The sequence below is a fragment of the Filicampus tigris genome, chromosome 2 (assembly GCF_054856515.1).
Source record: "Filicampus tigris isolate MCC_2025a chromosome 2, RoL_Ftig_1.0, whole genome shotgun sequence".
Lineage (NCBI taxonomy): Eukaryota > Metazoa > Chordata > Actinopteri > Syngnathiformes > Syngnathidae > Filicampus > Filicampus tigris.
Window position 1 is genome coordinate 31536528 of NC_141218.1, and position 17153 is coordinate 31553680.

Consider the following 17153-nt stretch of genomic DNA (forward strand, 5'->3'; position numbering starts at 1 on the left):
ATTGTTTGTGTTGGGTCAAAATTCTGGGTTATTATTTCTCAGAAATTAAATTGGTTCAAATTAACTATATATTGGGTTATATGCCAGTAATGTTTTATGTTGGGTCAAAAATCAACCTTACAGGCCCATACACAGGTGCCAGATGTACACTTTAATGAAGTATGACTGCCGGCCATGACAGCCACCGACATACGGTTCATGTCGACACACGCTGCATCGTGGTCAAGTCAACGACCCTTTTGACATTTGGATTTCTTCATTTATCACACTGTTTTGGTAAGTACTTCACACATTGTAATCTTTTGAAAACGAGTTGCTTGTAACTGAGCGTGTGTGTTGGACAGGACGGGTGCTGGAATCGTAAAAAAAATAAAATAAAAAAAAGCCATTAGTCTGCTGCCATTGTAGGATGTGACACTTCACAAGAACTGTGTGTTCTCCAAATAGTGTTCCATGTTAACATTATGTGTTTACTGTAATCCATAGGAACATTTCTATGATTAACAGAGTGGTTCTGGTTACCTTGCTTGGAGATTGAAAACTGATGAGCGCAAATCTTCTCAAGAGGTCAATATATGTCAACACGCTTTTCAAGATGGACCCACAACTCATCACAGCCCGTGTGAAAGTGTGAGGCAGTTGTCTGGTGATGACCGCAAGGAAGAAATGATTGTTTTAAAGAACTGAAATAAATTGTATACCATTTTACAAATTACTCTATCTCATGCACTGATTTGCATTTCCTGGCTGACAGCCAATCAGAGTGATTGTCACTGACCCCACTTTGCAGACTGCCGTTGGTGACTCATTCATTCAATTCATATCTAAAAAGCACCATGACACAAAATATATGAATCTGCCACAATTCTAATCACTACTTTTTCATTTAGATTTGTTCTCACTTCAACCATGAATGTGCTGAACAAAATTCTGGACACGTATGCATTTTATGAAACCATGACTGAGGACTGCACAACCAAATGTACATCGTACCCTACTGTTATTGTTGCTGATATTATGTAAACGTCAAGAGTGATCTACCTAAAGATAAATATATATATATATTTTAAAACTTTTGCTTGTTGCGCTTAATATATGTCTGGGGAAGGGGCAGTATCCTTAGCATTATAAACAAAATGAATAAATAAATCAATAAATAAATAAAATAGTGGAATTAACCAGTTATTTGCATTGTTTTGACCCAATTTGTTGTGTTAGTTTAACCCTTAAAAGTTGGGTCAAAACTGAATAACCCAATTTTTGGGTTCAAATTTACCCAAGTCTGGGTCGGTCCTTTTTTTTAACGCAACAATTGGGTCAAATTTAACCCAAAAATAGTTATTTTTGACCCAACTGTTTTTAGTGTGTACTTTATGTAGTGTAGACTTTTCTGTTAAGACCAGCTGATTCTGCTCTCTCATACAGGGATGGTTCACTAAGTGAGTATCACTCTGCAAACATTCCTAGCCTGCGAAACCAAACAATGTCAACTTGCTCCTCGTCACAGTGGTTGAATTTTTTCCACAAAAATGCTCCACCCTGTTGTAGAACTAATTGGAACAACATGTTGGTTTGAACCCGAAATTATTACAGTACAAAGAAAATAGATTGAATGCTTAAAATGTGACATAGTTCCCTTTCTGTTGCATCACGTATATTTTAAAGAACATGCAGCGATAAAACCCCATGTTATTTTTACACACGCTGCATTACATGCATTTTCTAATCGTTTTACCACAAAGTCACTCTGCCGCAGTAGTTCTGGAGTAATATTGCAGGTGCCAGAATATTAGATCAACTAGGGAATTCACAGGGACTGCGCTTGTGGACCACAGTGCTAGATTACATGTGTGGGGTAGTGGTTATTTTTCGATTTTTCACCAGGTACTCCAGCTTCCTCCCACACAGTCTCTGGTGTTTCAACACCCACACTTTCCCTGCTATTCTTAGAGTTGCACAAACTCCTTTCAAGAGTCACTCGCCCAAAGATTCTTGTTGTTAAATCAGGAGGTGTGAATGTGAGCGTGAATGGTTTGTTTGTTTGTTGCCGAGGCAGCGATTGACTGGCGAGTGGCGACCAGTCCCGGGTGGATCCCACCACTCGCCCAGTCATCTCGGATGGGCTCCAGCTCACCTCGAGCAAAATGGATGAGTGCATGCATGATTTTTGTGTGCGTGTACATAGGAATATGATCCTTACAACAGATCCAGATACGTACATTAGTACAACAGTCCTACCTTCCGATTCTCTGGTGACATCTAGTGGACAACACGAGAAACAACAGGCATATTTTAAATCAATCGTTTGTAAGCGTGGGCAGTAAAGTGGGCAATAAAGATTTATACGGTTGGTCAGACAGCGATGAAAAGGATGCTCATTCAGCAGGTTAGACTGATTAAGGAAAGAGATGGGAAATGTGTTGACTCGTGCCAGTAGTGTGCTGGATGGGTGGAAAGAAGAAATACAGTACGAAGAAAATTAAGGAGACAAGGAAAGGTAGAAGAGGTGATTGTTGTGATCCAGGAAGTAGCAATGATTAGTCAGTGGGAAATTCGAAAGACATCAAATGGGCCTGAAAGGTGGCTGTAGAAGAGCATTTGACCAGGTTGTTCAATAGAATTCTTGAGGGTGAGAAGATGACTGGGGAATGGAGGAGAGGTGTGCTGTTTCCCATTTTTGAAGAACAAGACAGATGTGCCGAGTTGTGGGAACAAGAGAGGAATAAAGATGATGAATCATACAATGAAATTATGGGGAAAAGAGGTGAAGGCCAGACCCAGAACAGAAATTAGTATTTGTGAATAACAGAATGATTTTGTGCCTAGGAAGAGTACCGCAGATGCATTATTTCCCTTGAGGGTTTTGATGGAGAAGTACAGAGGTCAGAATGAGCTGCTCGTAGATCCCAAGAAAACCTTTGACAGGGAAACCAGAGAGGAACTGTGGAAATGCAGGAGGAAGTGTGGAGTGGCAGAGAAGTATGTCAGAATAGTGTAAGAAATGTAGAAGAGCAGCGGTGAGGTGAGCTGTAGCTGTGACAGCAGAGTTGAAGATGGAGGTGGGACTGCATCAGGGATCCGCTCTGAGCCCTTGCCATTTTTGCAATAGTGACAGACGAGGTCAGACTGGAATCCTATTGGGCCATGACGTTTGCAGAAGAAATGCAGTGCAGGCATTGAACAGGTGAACCAACATTTGGAAATGTGGAGGCATGCGCCTGAAAGAAAAGGAATTAGGGTTGCACGATATTGGAAAAACATGCGATGTGGATGTCGATTGCTGCGATATTGACATTGTTGCGATATTTAACATGTAGCTAAAGAAATGACATTTTTATCATCTAATGAAAGAAGTACATATTTTCATGGAGCAAAATAAGCAAGCTCAATGTGTACTTGGCTAATTAATTGTAATTACCCGAGATAATGTCCAACTAGTGGATGGCAATGCGCATTTAAGTTTGCATCTGACTGTTCAAATTCAGATAAAAGCACAAGAAAATTATTGCATATCTTCGCAATATGCATATTGCATAGGCCATTATCGTGATATTTTTCTTAATATATTGTGCAGCCCTAATAGTAATGACAATTTGGCTAAGTAAAACAGATGAAAGTGTATGTGCGTGAATGGGGAAGTGAGGCTACAGGGGAAAAGAGGGCGTGGGTGGAGGACTTTAAATACTTGGGCTCAAAAGTCCTGAGCAATGGTGTGTTTGGGGTCCAAGCAGGTTGGAACAGGTGAAGGAAAGTGTCACGTGTGTCATGTGATAGAAGCGTCTCTGCTAGGATGAAGTTCAAGATTTTCTTTGATGCAACAACCGAGCACTCCGGTTACCACGTTGATTGTTTTCCTCAAAGCATTCAATTAGAATGATTGCAGATCTTATTTGAAATGTCAAGTCTAAATGTAAACCACATGAAATTGAAACACCAGGAGTAAAATCTTGTTGCTTTTATTAAATTATATATTAACAAACTGTCAATGAAAACAGATGTACTATCATTTCTCTTCCAAGTCAAGAGGGATGAGTCAACATTTCCCCCCCCCGCCCCCATGTCCTGTCACACAAATCTAACAGGAGCCTTCTGCTTCAGGGAGCTCAATTTTAGTAATAAAAAAAAAAAAAAAAAAAAAAAACTAAATGCTGCCTTGACACATGAAGAATGAGAAATGGATGAAATGAAACAGCTTTTTTTTTTGTATATACCCTTCATACAGAGAATATTCAGTGCAAAGGAGAGAAATATCCCAAATCGCGTCGAAGGGACACAATGGCTAGATGCCTCTGTATGTAAGACTCCAAAGCATTTCCACACTGTATATACAAATAAACTGAAGGGTTGGCACACTGGTGGAGGTGACTACTTTAGTGAACAGAGGTGCACGTTTGTACAGCATGACTGATAGATTATGTACAAATACATGATCCAAAATATAGGGGATGGCGAGTTGTGACTCTGCCCCTTCTGTCTAGCGACGACAACGACAACAAAAAAAATCCTATCTGACACGAGTAACTTCACAGGCAGGGAAAAGGCCAGTCTCAGTGCATATGCTCCAGCTTGCGGAGCCGTAACGGGTTGGGAAGAGCTTGCTGAGAGGACGGCTCTTCCTCGCCGCTGCGGAACAGCACTCGTCCTCGGTGGTTGAAAAGGTAAAAAGATGGATGATTCCTCAGTGTGTCAAACGTTCTGTAGAGGAAAAAAATAAAGCATTATTAGCTATGTTAAAATAGGAAATTTTGCAAGTCAAACACACGCCTAAGGATAGAAAATTTGGAAGTGATTTTGGGAAAGCTGCACCTCACTCGATAATCTGGGTGGTTCGAACCAGGATGTGTGACCGTGCCTGAGACCTCAGCTCAGTGAGCGTCGACATCTAGACAACTAACTTCATAGGCATCTTGCTTTTTTGTGGTTCACAATTCGTACTTTGCGGCCCTTGCAAATTTATTTTATTAATTTTTTTTTTTATTAATGGTTTTTTTTTTTTTTTGTGGATTCCCCCACCATCATGTGGCATCTGAAGCCTACCACGTATTCTTGTTGATACATTTTATTGTGAAAAGCTGGAAACGCGTTTCTTTGATGTGTAGTAGCGGGGGACTAAGTCCTGTTCTTATGACAGCTGAAATGCCGTGTGCATATAACGGAGAGCCTCAAGACGCCTCCCCACCACAGCTGATTGGCCGTTGTGTTCGCTCAAGTTTCGGATCGTCAGTGGTATGAAGTCCCAATTTAGTAGAGGGTGTAAGGGTACACGTGGGTGTATTGATACGTTTCGGTATGGCATGTTCGGTTCGGTCCACTTGCGTTCGGTTTGGTCCAGTTATTAGCGCGAAATTACGCACGGGCGCTATTGACTGTTGCACGCGGGAGAGGAGGGCGGCGGCACAAAATAGGAGCCAGCACGCCAGAAGCCGTGATAAATCATAAATGCATGGATACATGTCATTATCATGACATACGCAAACAAGCCAGAGCTCGAAGGTCCCCCGTACACTTGGGAACATTTGAGCTTTCCTGTTCAAATCGCCGATGCTGAAAGGTCCGTGTATAAGTCCCAAAGTTGTGTGCCAATATTGCAACATGAGATTGACAGCTATGCTGTAGCAAGCACGTCTTAACAGAATAGCACTTAAAACGACATCATCCGATGTTTCTTAGACGATGAAGCAAGCAGTATTTTTAGCCAAAAACAAAGTACAACAGCTCTGTTCTTCGTTCTCGCTATGCTTCTCTCGCTTGCCGTACGATGCATTGATGAACCTCGGAAACATCACAACTCAGCAACACACAATTCGGACCACAACACAGATAACTCAATTCGTTACGATATGCTGTTGAACATTCAAAGATTTCAATGCCTAAAAAGTGTAAATAATTTCAAAAAGACTTTAAAGTTACTCTATTTCATTATAAAAAGAGTTTTAATACAGTTAGCAATAATTGTAACTGTTATTGTATGTATTTTTTTCCTCACAAAAAGTGTATATATGTACTGTAATGACAACTTGTCTTAAACTTGAATACTTAGATGTGTCATAGGCTGTTGCTGCTGAGTATTTAAAGATTTCAGTGTCTTAATAATTTACAAAATTAAGAGACCTTTATTGTTAGTGTATTTTTGATTCTGGTGTAATTTCTTAGAATGTCACCCAAATGGTTCGCTTTTATTTCTTTTTTCTAAAAAAACATGAACCATTAAATATCATCTCTTCAAAATAAATCTGTTTTTTGTACCGAAAATACACCGAACCGAAGATTTCAAGAAACCGAACCGAAATGTGATTTAGCGTACCGTTACACCCCTACAATTTAGAGTCGCGCGCTTTTAGTGTCGTCGCACGTCAATGCTCCCCAAGCCGGGCGGCATTGAGGTCTAATGAAAAACATGCAGCAGAACCAAAAGCAAACAGAGGAGGACAGTACCGTGCACACTTTGCTCTTAATGTTTGTCGTTCCCACAGAGCAGAAAGAGAACAACAGTCGATGCCTGTCACTGCTGCTGTATGCGGTTTGAATGTGTTTCTGCTCAATTTGTGTGGAAGGAGCAGTTGTAGGAATCATGTCAATTACTTTAACAGCTATGATCATTTCCATCACCACCATCTTTGGCATTACACATTATATGCTAGCGTGAAGCTAGTGCATGTTTCTTCAATAAAATGATATAGTTTGGTTAAACATGTGTAAGGTGTTAAGTTTAATTTTACGTGTCAGTTTGACAGCACAGAAAAAGCTCGAGGCAAGCACGCTTTGCCTTTTATTTGACGATCTGTGCAAGCAAGAGAGTGAGAACCGGTTTAAAGAAGTATGGGGGAGCGGTGAAGCCATTTCTAAAATGTGTTTTTATATGGTCTCCCAATGTCTCGGCTTTTTTCCCCATTGCGGGTGGCTCTGGAACGTATCACGGAGATAAAAAGCAATACACTGTAGACCAGGGATGTCAAACGTACAGCCCCCAACGTTGTCGTCAAAAGTGGTCCACGTGCCTCATGAAAGTGGGTGTGCCCGTCCTAAATTTCATCCGACCCAGAGATGTGAATGAGCGCCAGTTTTGACAGCCTTGTCAGTGATAAAGACATTCCCTTTAGCCTGCCATACCACACTGATGTCAGGTAGATATGTGTTACCAAAGCTGGGCAGTTTGTCCCGGCGCCGGATCGGTCCGTCCCCATTTTTGGGACGGGGGGCAACAAGTATTTAAAAAGGGTCGGACTAAGCAATGGCGGAGGTGGATTTTAGTCCGGCCCCTAATCGTCCCTCAAGCTAATGCAAATAAATATTCAGTCACTGCATGTTCTCTTCATTAATTGTCTGCACAACGCTTTTCATGTACTTACCAGCAGTCACGTTGCACATGCAATGCACCGACCGAATGCAAGGACGGCGGCGCTTTAAAAGGACGATGACGGAGGACGATCATTTTTATAAATAAGGACATAGAGACAAGGCCGGAAGGGTAACTTGGTCACAGACGGAAGACGGACCGGCAAAAAAGGGTCAAGTGCCCAGCTCTGAGGGTTACCCTAACCCGAGGTGCCATGCTGAAGCCTTTCTTTGATTTACAAAAGGAAATTGAGCAGTTCATGAACACAATTTCAATCGTTTAAAATAGGAGTGCCCATGACGTCGATCGCGATTGACCGGTCGATCGCAAAGGCATCGTGGGTAGCCTATCATCCGTCCTCACTACTGTATTGCTACGTTCACACCAACTGCGTTGGGAGCCTTTCTGGAAGTGCGTTTCAATTGGAGTCAATGTAGTTTGCGTGGGCTATATAGGTTGATGCAGTCATGCAAGGTACACCGGCATATACCATACATATAAAAATAATTCTCAATATATTTATAAATAATGTGTTTTGCATTTTTAGTAGGTGGTAGATCATTTTGACTTGGTCATGTCGTAAGTAGCTCTCAGGCTGAAAAAGTGTGGGCACCCCTGCTTTAAACGGCTGCAGGACCTTGCATTAGGGCTGGGTGACTTTGGAAGTAATAATTGTCATGACTATTTTTTAACTGATTTTGAAATTGCAGTAAACAAACAATGATTCATTGATTTCAAAAGGTAGTATTTATTCAACTACCAAAACTCAACTTTAAATATACAGCAACTTAAACCAACAACCGGAAAAGAAATTAGTAAGAAGTAAAGTACTAGTCAAGAGAAGTATTTATGCTCAGTTTCAACCTGTTTGAGCAATGTGACCCTTGATTTTTTTTTTATTTATTTATTTATTTATTTTCAAATATGGGGAACACCATGTTACGAGGTCGCCTTCAGAGATTTCCATAACAAAATACGGACAGTCAGTAACAGCTGGTAGCTCTGTAGTAGCTGGTCCTAGTCCTGACTCCCAAATATAAGAATAGGGTCAGAGATTTAGGGCTGCTGATCTCGCGGCCAGGCAAGATCAACTGAACCATTTCGCACATGAAGTTTTGTTCCCACGTTAATGAAAAAGAAGCTTAACACTTTTTGGTCATGGGCATTCAATCAGTTAGCTTGGCTTTAATATTTAACAGGACATAACAGCGAGCTTCTCACATTCCAATTCAAGCCGACAACAGTGGTGCTGTGTCAGACCACCTCAAAGCGATCAAAACAATGACAAACCCTGCACGCTGCCAAATTGGACATTTTCTGACCTGATCACATAATCCATGTGATGTATTATTACGTGCTGTGCGTGGGACTGTTCATTTGAACTGTTTCCTGGTCTATTTTGCCGTGTGGTGTTGTCAAGTATTGCCATAATTTATATGGCACTCTTACTCATGTCAGGCAAGGCTCGAAATATTTTTGTTTCTTTTTTTTTTTCTCTACACCATCACAACACACAAGGATAGGCTCTGATCACTTTATATCAGGTACGTTTTTCAGTTTCATGTGCAGTGGCTCATACGAATAACCTTTGATTGTAAATTTGAGGCAGACATGATGCTTACCTGTTTACATACCCAATCAAGTTTTAGTTTGCATTGCCATTCAATATTAGGCAATGCAGCTTATTTTATTTACATAGCATTATTTATATATGATATAGCATACATTAATCTGTTAATTATGTAGGAATACAAATTGTTTACGTTGATGCAATATCAGAGAACATACTTCGTCGGTATTGCACAGGTTTTCACACAATAATCACATGACTTTACACTCAGACTTGATGTCTGCTGAGCGATATGTTGCGCATAGCAATCTAAGATGGCTTGAATGGCTTCGACGTACAGCAAGACAAGTTTATATGGGCACAAACGATTTAATGAACGACATTTTACACCCTTAAAGCAGTGATAGACATACTATGTCTACCAAAAGCAACATACCTTTGCTGTCACGACACAAAGATGGTTGTGTTGAATGCAGCCAAGCTACAGCTGCCACGATTAATCACGACAATTTTAATAGTCGATGCGTCGCTTACTTATACATTCAATTATTTGACGCTGTGTTTCTCTCTTGAAAATGCCTTGTCTCCCGTGGCTGTATGCCTATCTGCAACGCACATGCGCAGTAGTGGTAATCAGTTTACACATCCGTGGTGTAAACAGAAGCACTTTGGGTAATCAGTGTCATGGCTAACCCGTGTTAGCGTTAGCAACAGAGTCCAAAAGTTCGGGCGCATTTCACCAAAAATATTTAATACGATGCAAACCTCCCTTTTGTAGCAGCACGGCGGTGATAAACGAGCATCTAAAAGGGAAGCACGTTGTGGCTGTTGCCCGATTTCATTTCTGACATTGGGACAGTCGCGTCTGGAAGCTAGCTGGAGTTAGCATGCACAGGCTTCCGTGTGCGTCTGATGGAACGCTGCATGCGATGTCCTGTCGTGACCACGCACAGAGTGTTGCATTTATGAACTCTGACATCTCAGCACTCAAAGTAACACAACATGACCTGCATGTAAATGCCAGCCCTTAACGGCAACACCTAACAATAAAGGACATTACCTACATAGGTCGTTAGAATAAACAAATTTACAGTGCTAAAAAAATGTTCCTCGTAATATTTAAAGTTTTTTTTTTTGGGTTGGTTTCAGGTGCATACTACATTTTGAATGTGTAGATCATATTATGCATACACAAGAAGCAAAATAAAAACATTTTGGATAAAGGTAAATAATAACAAAATTAAAAACCAATTCAAGTGTGCCAGAAACTAATTGTGGGAAAACTGACATCAACGAGAGGGGTCTATAGGCTCTGTTAAATACAGCCTTTAAAAAAATGGCCATTCTTTCATTAAAAGACACAAAGTGAATTATGTCATATTGAAATAAAATTGCAGACAAAGAATCAGTGCAACTACAGGATTAACTATGGAAGACATCCACCGTCGCATCCGTCAATATGTGTACAGCACGATAAATGTATGGACAGGGCTGGCGTTGGATAAAGGGAGTAGCGGAAGAGACCTTTTAGAGCTCTATAAAATATAAATTCCTACTCAATTTATATTTTTTTCCACAGATTTGTCAATTAATTTGTTTTTGTATTACATTTGTTACATGGTAAAAAGACTTTATGGACAGCTTGTGTATTAAAGTGTCCGGTGGCAGACTGATTTTTCATGCGTATGCAACCTACTTGTTCTTGAGCTCTGAGGAGGCGTCCATGTCTTTAAACTCCCCAGCAATATGGACAATACCATAGCAGGTCATGACGAACGACAGTAATGTCTGGAGCACAATCTGCAACACAAACAAAAGGTCATCGTGTCAAAACAGCTCCTTATGTGCACCGCGAATCTTACAAAGTGGGAGAAATGAATGAGACTCACGTCGATTGGCAAGGTTTCGTTTTCCTTCTCTGTGAGTCGCATATAAGATCGATCTGATGAGGGGGAAGATGATGAATTGAAACCAAGTCAGCTGGACATCGAAGCACATTTTTACATACAAACAACTTCAAAAGTGTCGTTTGAAAGATTGTGACAGACAAGGCATATAAGGTGAATTCCACTACAGTTAAAATGCAAGGATGTCACCCGTGGGTGAGCTCATCTGAGCTGAGTTAGCATCTTGCAAGCTAGCCGTCGCCCCACAAGGCCACGCGAGCCGCTAAATGCATCTCTGCCATCCGAACCCCTCTCTCGAGAGACAACTATACCAACACCCGTGCACCCGTTCCACACAAATTAACTCACGCTGTGCCGCCGAGAAAGCTGCGTGTGCCAAGGCAAAAAGTCCAACGCCGACGACACCTTTCCAAAACGACGAAGCCATTTTCAACGGGACAACGCTGTGCAGTGCCGTAAAGTCAAAATGTGTCGTAAAAGGTCGTCATTTGTCAAATGAAAAACATCCCGCCCACTTGAACACAATACTGTATAAACATTTGAAGGCACTGTAATATTATGTATAGTTTGAACAGTAACACTTCGCTGAAAGATAGTCAAATTAAAACAGAATTACACATCGAAAAACAATGATTCAAGTAGAACACATAAAAGTAAACAAAAAATGTACCTACATAAATGTTGAAAAACAGTTCTTAAATATTAAATGCAAACAAATTGAACTTTAATGACACTGAACTGTACTTTGGAATTGATTCCTTCCGTACCACTACAGGAACTGTACTTGGACCACACTTTGAGAAGCAAGTTCTCCATCCATCCATCCATTATCTATACCGCTTATCCTCACAAGGATTGCGGGGGGTGCTGGAGCCTATCCCAGTTGTCTTCAGGCAGTAGGCGGGGGACACCCTGAATCGGTTGCCAGCCAATCACAGGGCACACAGAGACAAACATTTGCACTCACAATCACACCTAGGGTCAATTTAGAGTGTTCAATTAACCTGCCATGCATATTTTAGGAATGTGGGAGGAAACCGGAGTACCCGGAGAAAACCCACGCAGGCACGGGGAGAACATCCAAACTCCACACTGGGAGGCCGGAGCCGGGATCGAACGCATGCCCTCTGAACTGTGAGGCGGACGTGCTAATCAGTCGCCCACCGTGCCACCCAGAAGCTAGTTCTATTTGATCAAATTTTGAAATATTTTGTTGAAGTGATATAGGTGTGAAGTTCTGTGGAACTATTTTAAAACAACGAAATCTAACGAATGCATTCTTAGACAGTTATTTTTAATGGCCGAATTTTATTTTATTTTATTTTATTTTATTTTATTTTATTTTATTTTATTTTATTTTATTTTATTTTATTTTATTTTATTTTATTTTATTTTATTTTTGTTGTTGCATTACCTCCTGTTCACTACTCCAGGTCAGTAGACGGCGGTGACGCAACTAACAACCACCAATAACTACCAAAGAAGTAGAATATCCGGCACCACCTATCTCCCTTTCCGGTACTCCACATTTAGCTCACCAGTGTGTAGTTCTCTGAAATATTCACTTAACGAACTTACCATTTGTAGTTATTTAAGCAAAGACCAACATGGCAGAGGTCATTCAAAAGAAATTAAATATTGAGCTAGAAAAATATACGCAGATGCAAAAAGGTATGTGCTTCAAGTAGCGTTGCAAGGCTTTGGGCAATGATGACTTGCTAACTTTCCATATAAGGATAGTCGTGTATTCGATGCAGTCTGGAATCTGTGCTTTTGTTGTTTACGATGACTAAAGTGCTTTCTTAATTGACTTACTACTGATTGTCTATGCTGCTTAGATGTTAGCAAGAGCATGTCAGCCCGACAGAAGCTGGAGACGCAGCTAGCAGAGAACAATATCGTCAAAGAGGTAATGCAATCTGTGAACGCTATGCTATGCTTGCCTTATTACACATGGGTTATAAATCGGCATAATTATATGGCAGCCTTTTTCTGTTTCTAGGAGCTAGATATATTAGACAGTGCAAATACGGTGTACAAATTGATTGGCCCTGTTTTGGTAAAACAAGACTTGGATGAGGCCAAAGCGACGGTGACAAAAAGGCTGGAATACATCAATGGAGAAATGTGAGTCACTCCGTTTAAGTTCCGTCACCTTTTGTCTGTTCAAGCATGTGTGTTTTGTATAACTGCTCCTATCCATCCATCCATTTTCTGTGGTGTTTGTTCTCATTAGGGACACATATGAGCTGGAGCCTAGACCAGTTGACTTGTGGGCCAGAGGTGGGTTCACCCAGGCAACTGCAGGGCACATCCAGACAAACGTGCATTCACATTCACACTTATGGACAATTTAGTGACTTCAGTTAACCTAACAAGCATGTTTTTGGAATGTGAGCGGAAGCCAGAGTACCCGTGCTACGCTATCTAATTCTGTTGTAATTATTTATTATTTTTTCATTAAGCATTCAAAGTAACGTACACTCTGCTCTTCATTTTTTGTTACACACCACGCAAATGCAGGAATGCAAGAGAAGATGTCCCACCACTTAGGCGATTCAGTGCCTTGCTCGGCAGTAGATGGACAATTATTTGCTCTTCATTTTGTTAGTCCAAAGTAGGACTCAAACAGTGAGCCTGTGGTTTCGAAGTAATCTGGCTTCTACATATATTTAAAAAACTCAACTCTTAACACAACATTTTATTTATAGAGTACTTTAAAGTCATGCATGTTAGGTCAATTGAAGACTAATTTGTCCATAGGTGTGAATGTGTGCATGCAGGGTTGTTTGTCAAAATGTGCCCTGCAATAGGCTGATGACCATTCCAGGGTATACCCAATCCCTCACCCAAAGTCAGCCTGGGTAGATTCCAGCTCAGCCACAACCCTTATGGGCAGTGAGTAAGCTTCAAATTTGCTTCATGAACCAGATGTTGTATTTTTGGACTCTTCTAGATGGCACTGTTTATTTAAACCAGGGGAGCCCAAGTCCAGTCCTCGAGAGTCCTTTATCCAGCCTGTTTTAAATTTTTCACTCCTCCAACACACCTGATTCAAATGATCAGGATTGTTATCAGGCTTCTTCAAAGCTTGCTGATCAGCTGATCATTCGAATCAGGTGTTTTGGAGGATGGAGACATCTAAAACAGACTGGATAAGGGATCCTAGGGACAAATGGGTTTAAGAAATGGCAAGTCCGTTTGCTTTCAGAACTATGTTCAGCAAAGAGTGCCATCTAGAGGGCTCAACAAACGAAACAACTGGTTCATTTATCATCTTGATGCCTCATTTTCCTATTACTACTTATGGAGCTAAATGATATAGTAAACAGATGTCCATAAACTTTTTTTTATAAACACTACATGATGGCTATTATTGCATCAGTAATATTACATGTACAGTGAACTCCTGCTATTATAGCAAAATCCGCATTTAATTCAGGCCCCCAAAAACTTTGTTTCTAATTCCTGGGTTGTGTGTAACAGCAAATAATTGTGAAGCACTGTGCTAAATTTAAATTAACTTACTTCAACATACTGTATGTCCTTGACACCACGATTCCACTAGATGGCGCCAAAGCATTACTGTTATTGCTTTAGCCTGAAACACAAAACACAAAATCAGTCCGACCCGGCAATTTTTTTCAAAATTTTATGAACAAGCACAGACACTTTAATGTCACAGCTCCCACAGGAAAGAGCCCAGAAGGTTGCTATATAAATGTACTAATCACTCGCCTACTGTGCTACCGCTACAGTATATTAAATTATAATATCTTGCTGGGATAAACTGCCATTAATACAGTGGGAGACTCATTCCTTAACCTTGAAAGATTGGTTCCTGTTCTCTGATCCTGTGCATGTGAATCCGCATGCCTCCTTGGATTTCAATATGCACGTATTATGAAGGAACAAAAGTGTGAAAATGTAAATATCTGAAATTAAATTGAAACTGTCAGTGAAGTAGAAGTTGACTCACATGGAACCAAAACTTTCTTAAGACGACAATACTGTAGTATGTAGTTTACTGCTTTGTAATCCAGTGGAAGGCGTCATTTTACTCCCAAATTCACTCTTCGTCCGCATGAACAGTTAAACGATAAGAGAAACAATCTCAGCCACTAACAAGACAATGTGTGTGCGATTTGAATTTCACACCACAAATGGACAATATTTTCCCTGGCCCATTCCTGTACAAATCAATGTTTGGAAGTGTCAGAACGTTCAATATTTGATGAATAAAAGGAAGGTTTGGTCCAAATCACACATTTGTAAATTGTAAACTGCTTGACTAGGAAAGTGAGCAAGGTCCTCCCAGTTGTAAGGACTTTAAGATGTTTTCAGTCCAACAAAAAATAGACTTGAAATGTTGCTCTCTTTTTTTTTTTGTTAAGTTTATATTTCTCCGTCTCTGTTATAGTCAGCGGTACGACACGCTCCTGAAAGACTTGGAGAAGAAGTCCGACCAGCACCGACAGCTTTTGTCCAGTTTACAGCAGGAGTTTCAGAAAGCGCAAGGCCTCGCTGTTGGGAAAGTCTGACCAAGTGAATCATTTTTATTCATCAATACACATGCACACACTTCAGAGACACACTTGTATCCTGACAGCTCAGAAGATGGGATTGAAATTGGCCTGCATCTCGGTCATTTAAATGCAACTTTACCATTGAGACTCCTCTGTTTGTAACTAATAATAAACTTTTTTTTTCATGAAACTGTTTCAACGGCTTGTGTTGATGGCTTGTCAGGTGACGACGAGCCACATTACCAACGCAGACAGAAATATGGATGAGCATGTGTTGAGCCTGCAGGTGGGGGGGCCATAATGTACAGATGTATTAGAATATCAAATAAAATACTGGAGGGGCTTAACTGGGGCTACACAGATTTCTCGTGTGGCTATAGCCCCCCCCCCCCTTTCCCCGGTGTAGAGCCATGCGTGCTTAACAACACCTGGCTAAAAATAATGGCAACATTCTAGTGTTAACAGTGTTAAATATGTACATTTGGAGAAAAAAAGTCAAATCACTGATGTTCCCCAAAACATTTTAATGAAAAATAAAAACGTTCTGCCTTTAAGAAAATTAAAATGCAAAAAAGTTGTTTTGATCAAGTAGATGAAAAAGCATGGAATTGCTCAATTCTGAAGGAAGAAAAATGCAACATTGGAGAAAAAAAAACACTTGTTCAATGTTGCACCACCTGTGTCTTTTCTAAACGGACTTAATGAGTGATAAACAGTACTCTTCATCAATCTGGCTTTGTCAGAGTGCTTTTGCCAGGTGAGCTTTGCAGGTTGGAGCCTTGTCAGTGACCATTTTCTTCAACTTCCACCAAAGATTTTCAACTGGATGGAGTTCTGGACTATTTGCAGCACATAATGTTTGACGTGTTTCTTGAAGTTTTTTTGTTTGTTTGTTTTTAAATGGTTTTGGGCTTTGTTTTGTTTTGGGTTTTTTTTGCACTATGTGAAGATGGAACATGATCTTGAAAAATGTTGTAATTGCGAAACATCAGTCAATGGGAAGAGAATATCCAAAATCTCTGGGTAAACTTTGCATTTGTATTTCTTGAAGATGCAATGACTGCCACCACCCTTGCGCTTTACCTGGACGTGTAGCCAGCTCCATCAATGACTGTGGAAATGTGCATGTTTTCTTCAAGCAGTCATCTTCATGAATTTCATAAGAAAAGTTCCAGCATCTTCACAATGCCCAATGCAGCGTTGCAATTCATCCCTGGGCATGACTTTCATCCAGTTATCCGCAGCGCAATGATTGTTTTTCCTCAGCTGCCCACTGTGTAGCCTTGCTTCTTTTTTTTTTTTCTTTTTTTTTTTTAAAAAGTCGTTAAGGATGGCTCTGGTTTGGCTTATCTGTATGTATGAAAGTTCCAATTCCTTTCGGCGGTTTCTTACAGTTTGGTCACGGACATTGACTCAGTTTTCGGTCCATTTGTACCTCATTTGTTTGGTTGTGCATTTTTTTAAGACGTGTAGATTAAAGTTTTCAAGATGCTTTTGAGGTCTTCCTTGGTCTACCAGGACGCTTCCCTTTTACAACCTTCTCATTCTCTCTGTACTTGGTCCAGATTTTAGACTGGGAACAGCCAACGTGTTTTGCAACATTCTGTGATATTTTACCTTCTTGAAGAAGTTTTATAATTCTCTCCTTTGTTTCAACTGACAACTCTCATGTTGGAGCCATCAGATTATTCATGTCAATCCACATGGTGCAACAACTCACTCAATTTTATTCAACTGCTGACAATCCATGTTTGGTCTTTCTTCTCCCAAAATTCGAAACATTTATATGACCATCTTCCAGGAGTGGTGATTCC

General features: G+C 40.5%; 2 protein-coding genes and 1 long non-coding RNA gene across 3 annotated transcripts; 2 read left to right on the top strand and 1 right to left on the bottom strand.

Moving 5' to 3' along the window:
- The first annotated feature begins 149 nt into the window (after positions 1-149).
- LOC147152040 (uncharacterized) lies at positions 150-715 on the top strand. The gene is made up of 2 exons (XR_015085759.1): positions 150-276; positions 487-715. It is a non-coding gene; the product is annotated as an uncharacterized LOC147152040 (long non-coding RNA).
- Positions 716-3940: 3225 nt separating this feature from the next.
- Positions 3941-11296, bottom strand: mmgt1 (membrane magnesium transporter 1). Its single transcript, XM_086024554.1, has 4 exons — positions 11162-11296; positions 10796-10848; positions 10603-10706; positions 3941-4695 (listed from the first exon to the last, which is right to left on the bottom strand). Exons 1-4 carry the CDS (start codon positions 11238-11240, stop codon positions 4548-4550), a joined length of 384 nt encoding a protein of 127 aa, XP_085880680.1. The 5' UTR covers positions 11241-11296; the 3' UTR covers positions 3941-4547.
- Positions 11297-12289: 993 nt separating this feature from the next.
- pfdn6 (prefoldin subunit 6) lies at positions 12290-15529 on the top strand. The gene is made up of 4 exons (XM_086020763.1): positions 12290-12484; positions 12652-12722; positions 12816-12940; positions 15234-15529. The coding sequence occupies exons 1-4, from the start codon at positions 12421-12423 to the stop codon at positions 15352-15354; spliced, it is 381 nt and encodes a 126-aa protein (XP_085876889.1). The 5' UTR covers positions 12290-12420; the 3' UTR covers positions 15355-15529.
- The last annotated feature ends 1624 nt before the right edge of the window (positions 15530-17153 follow it).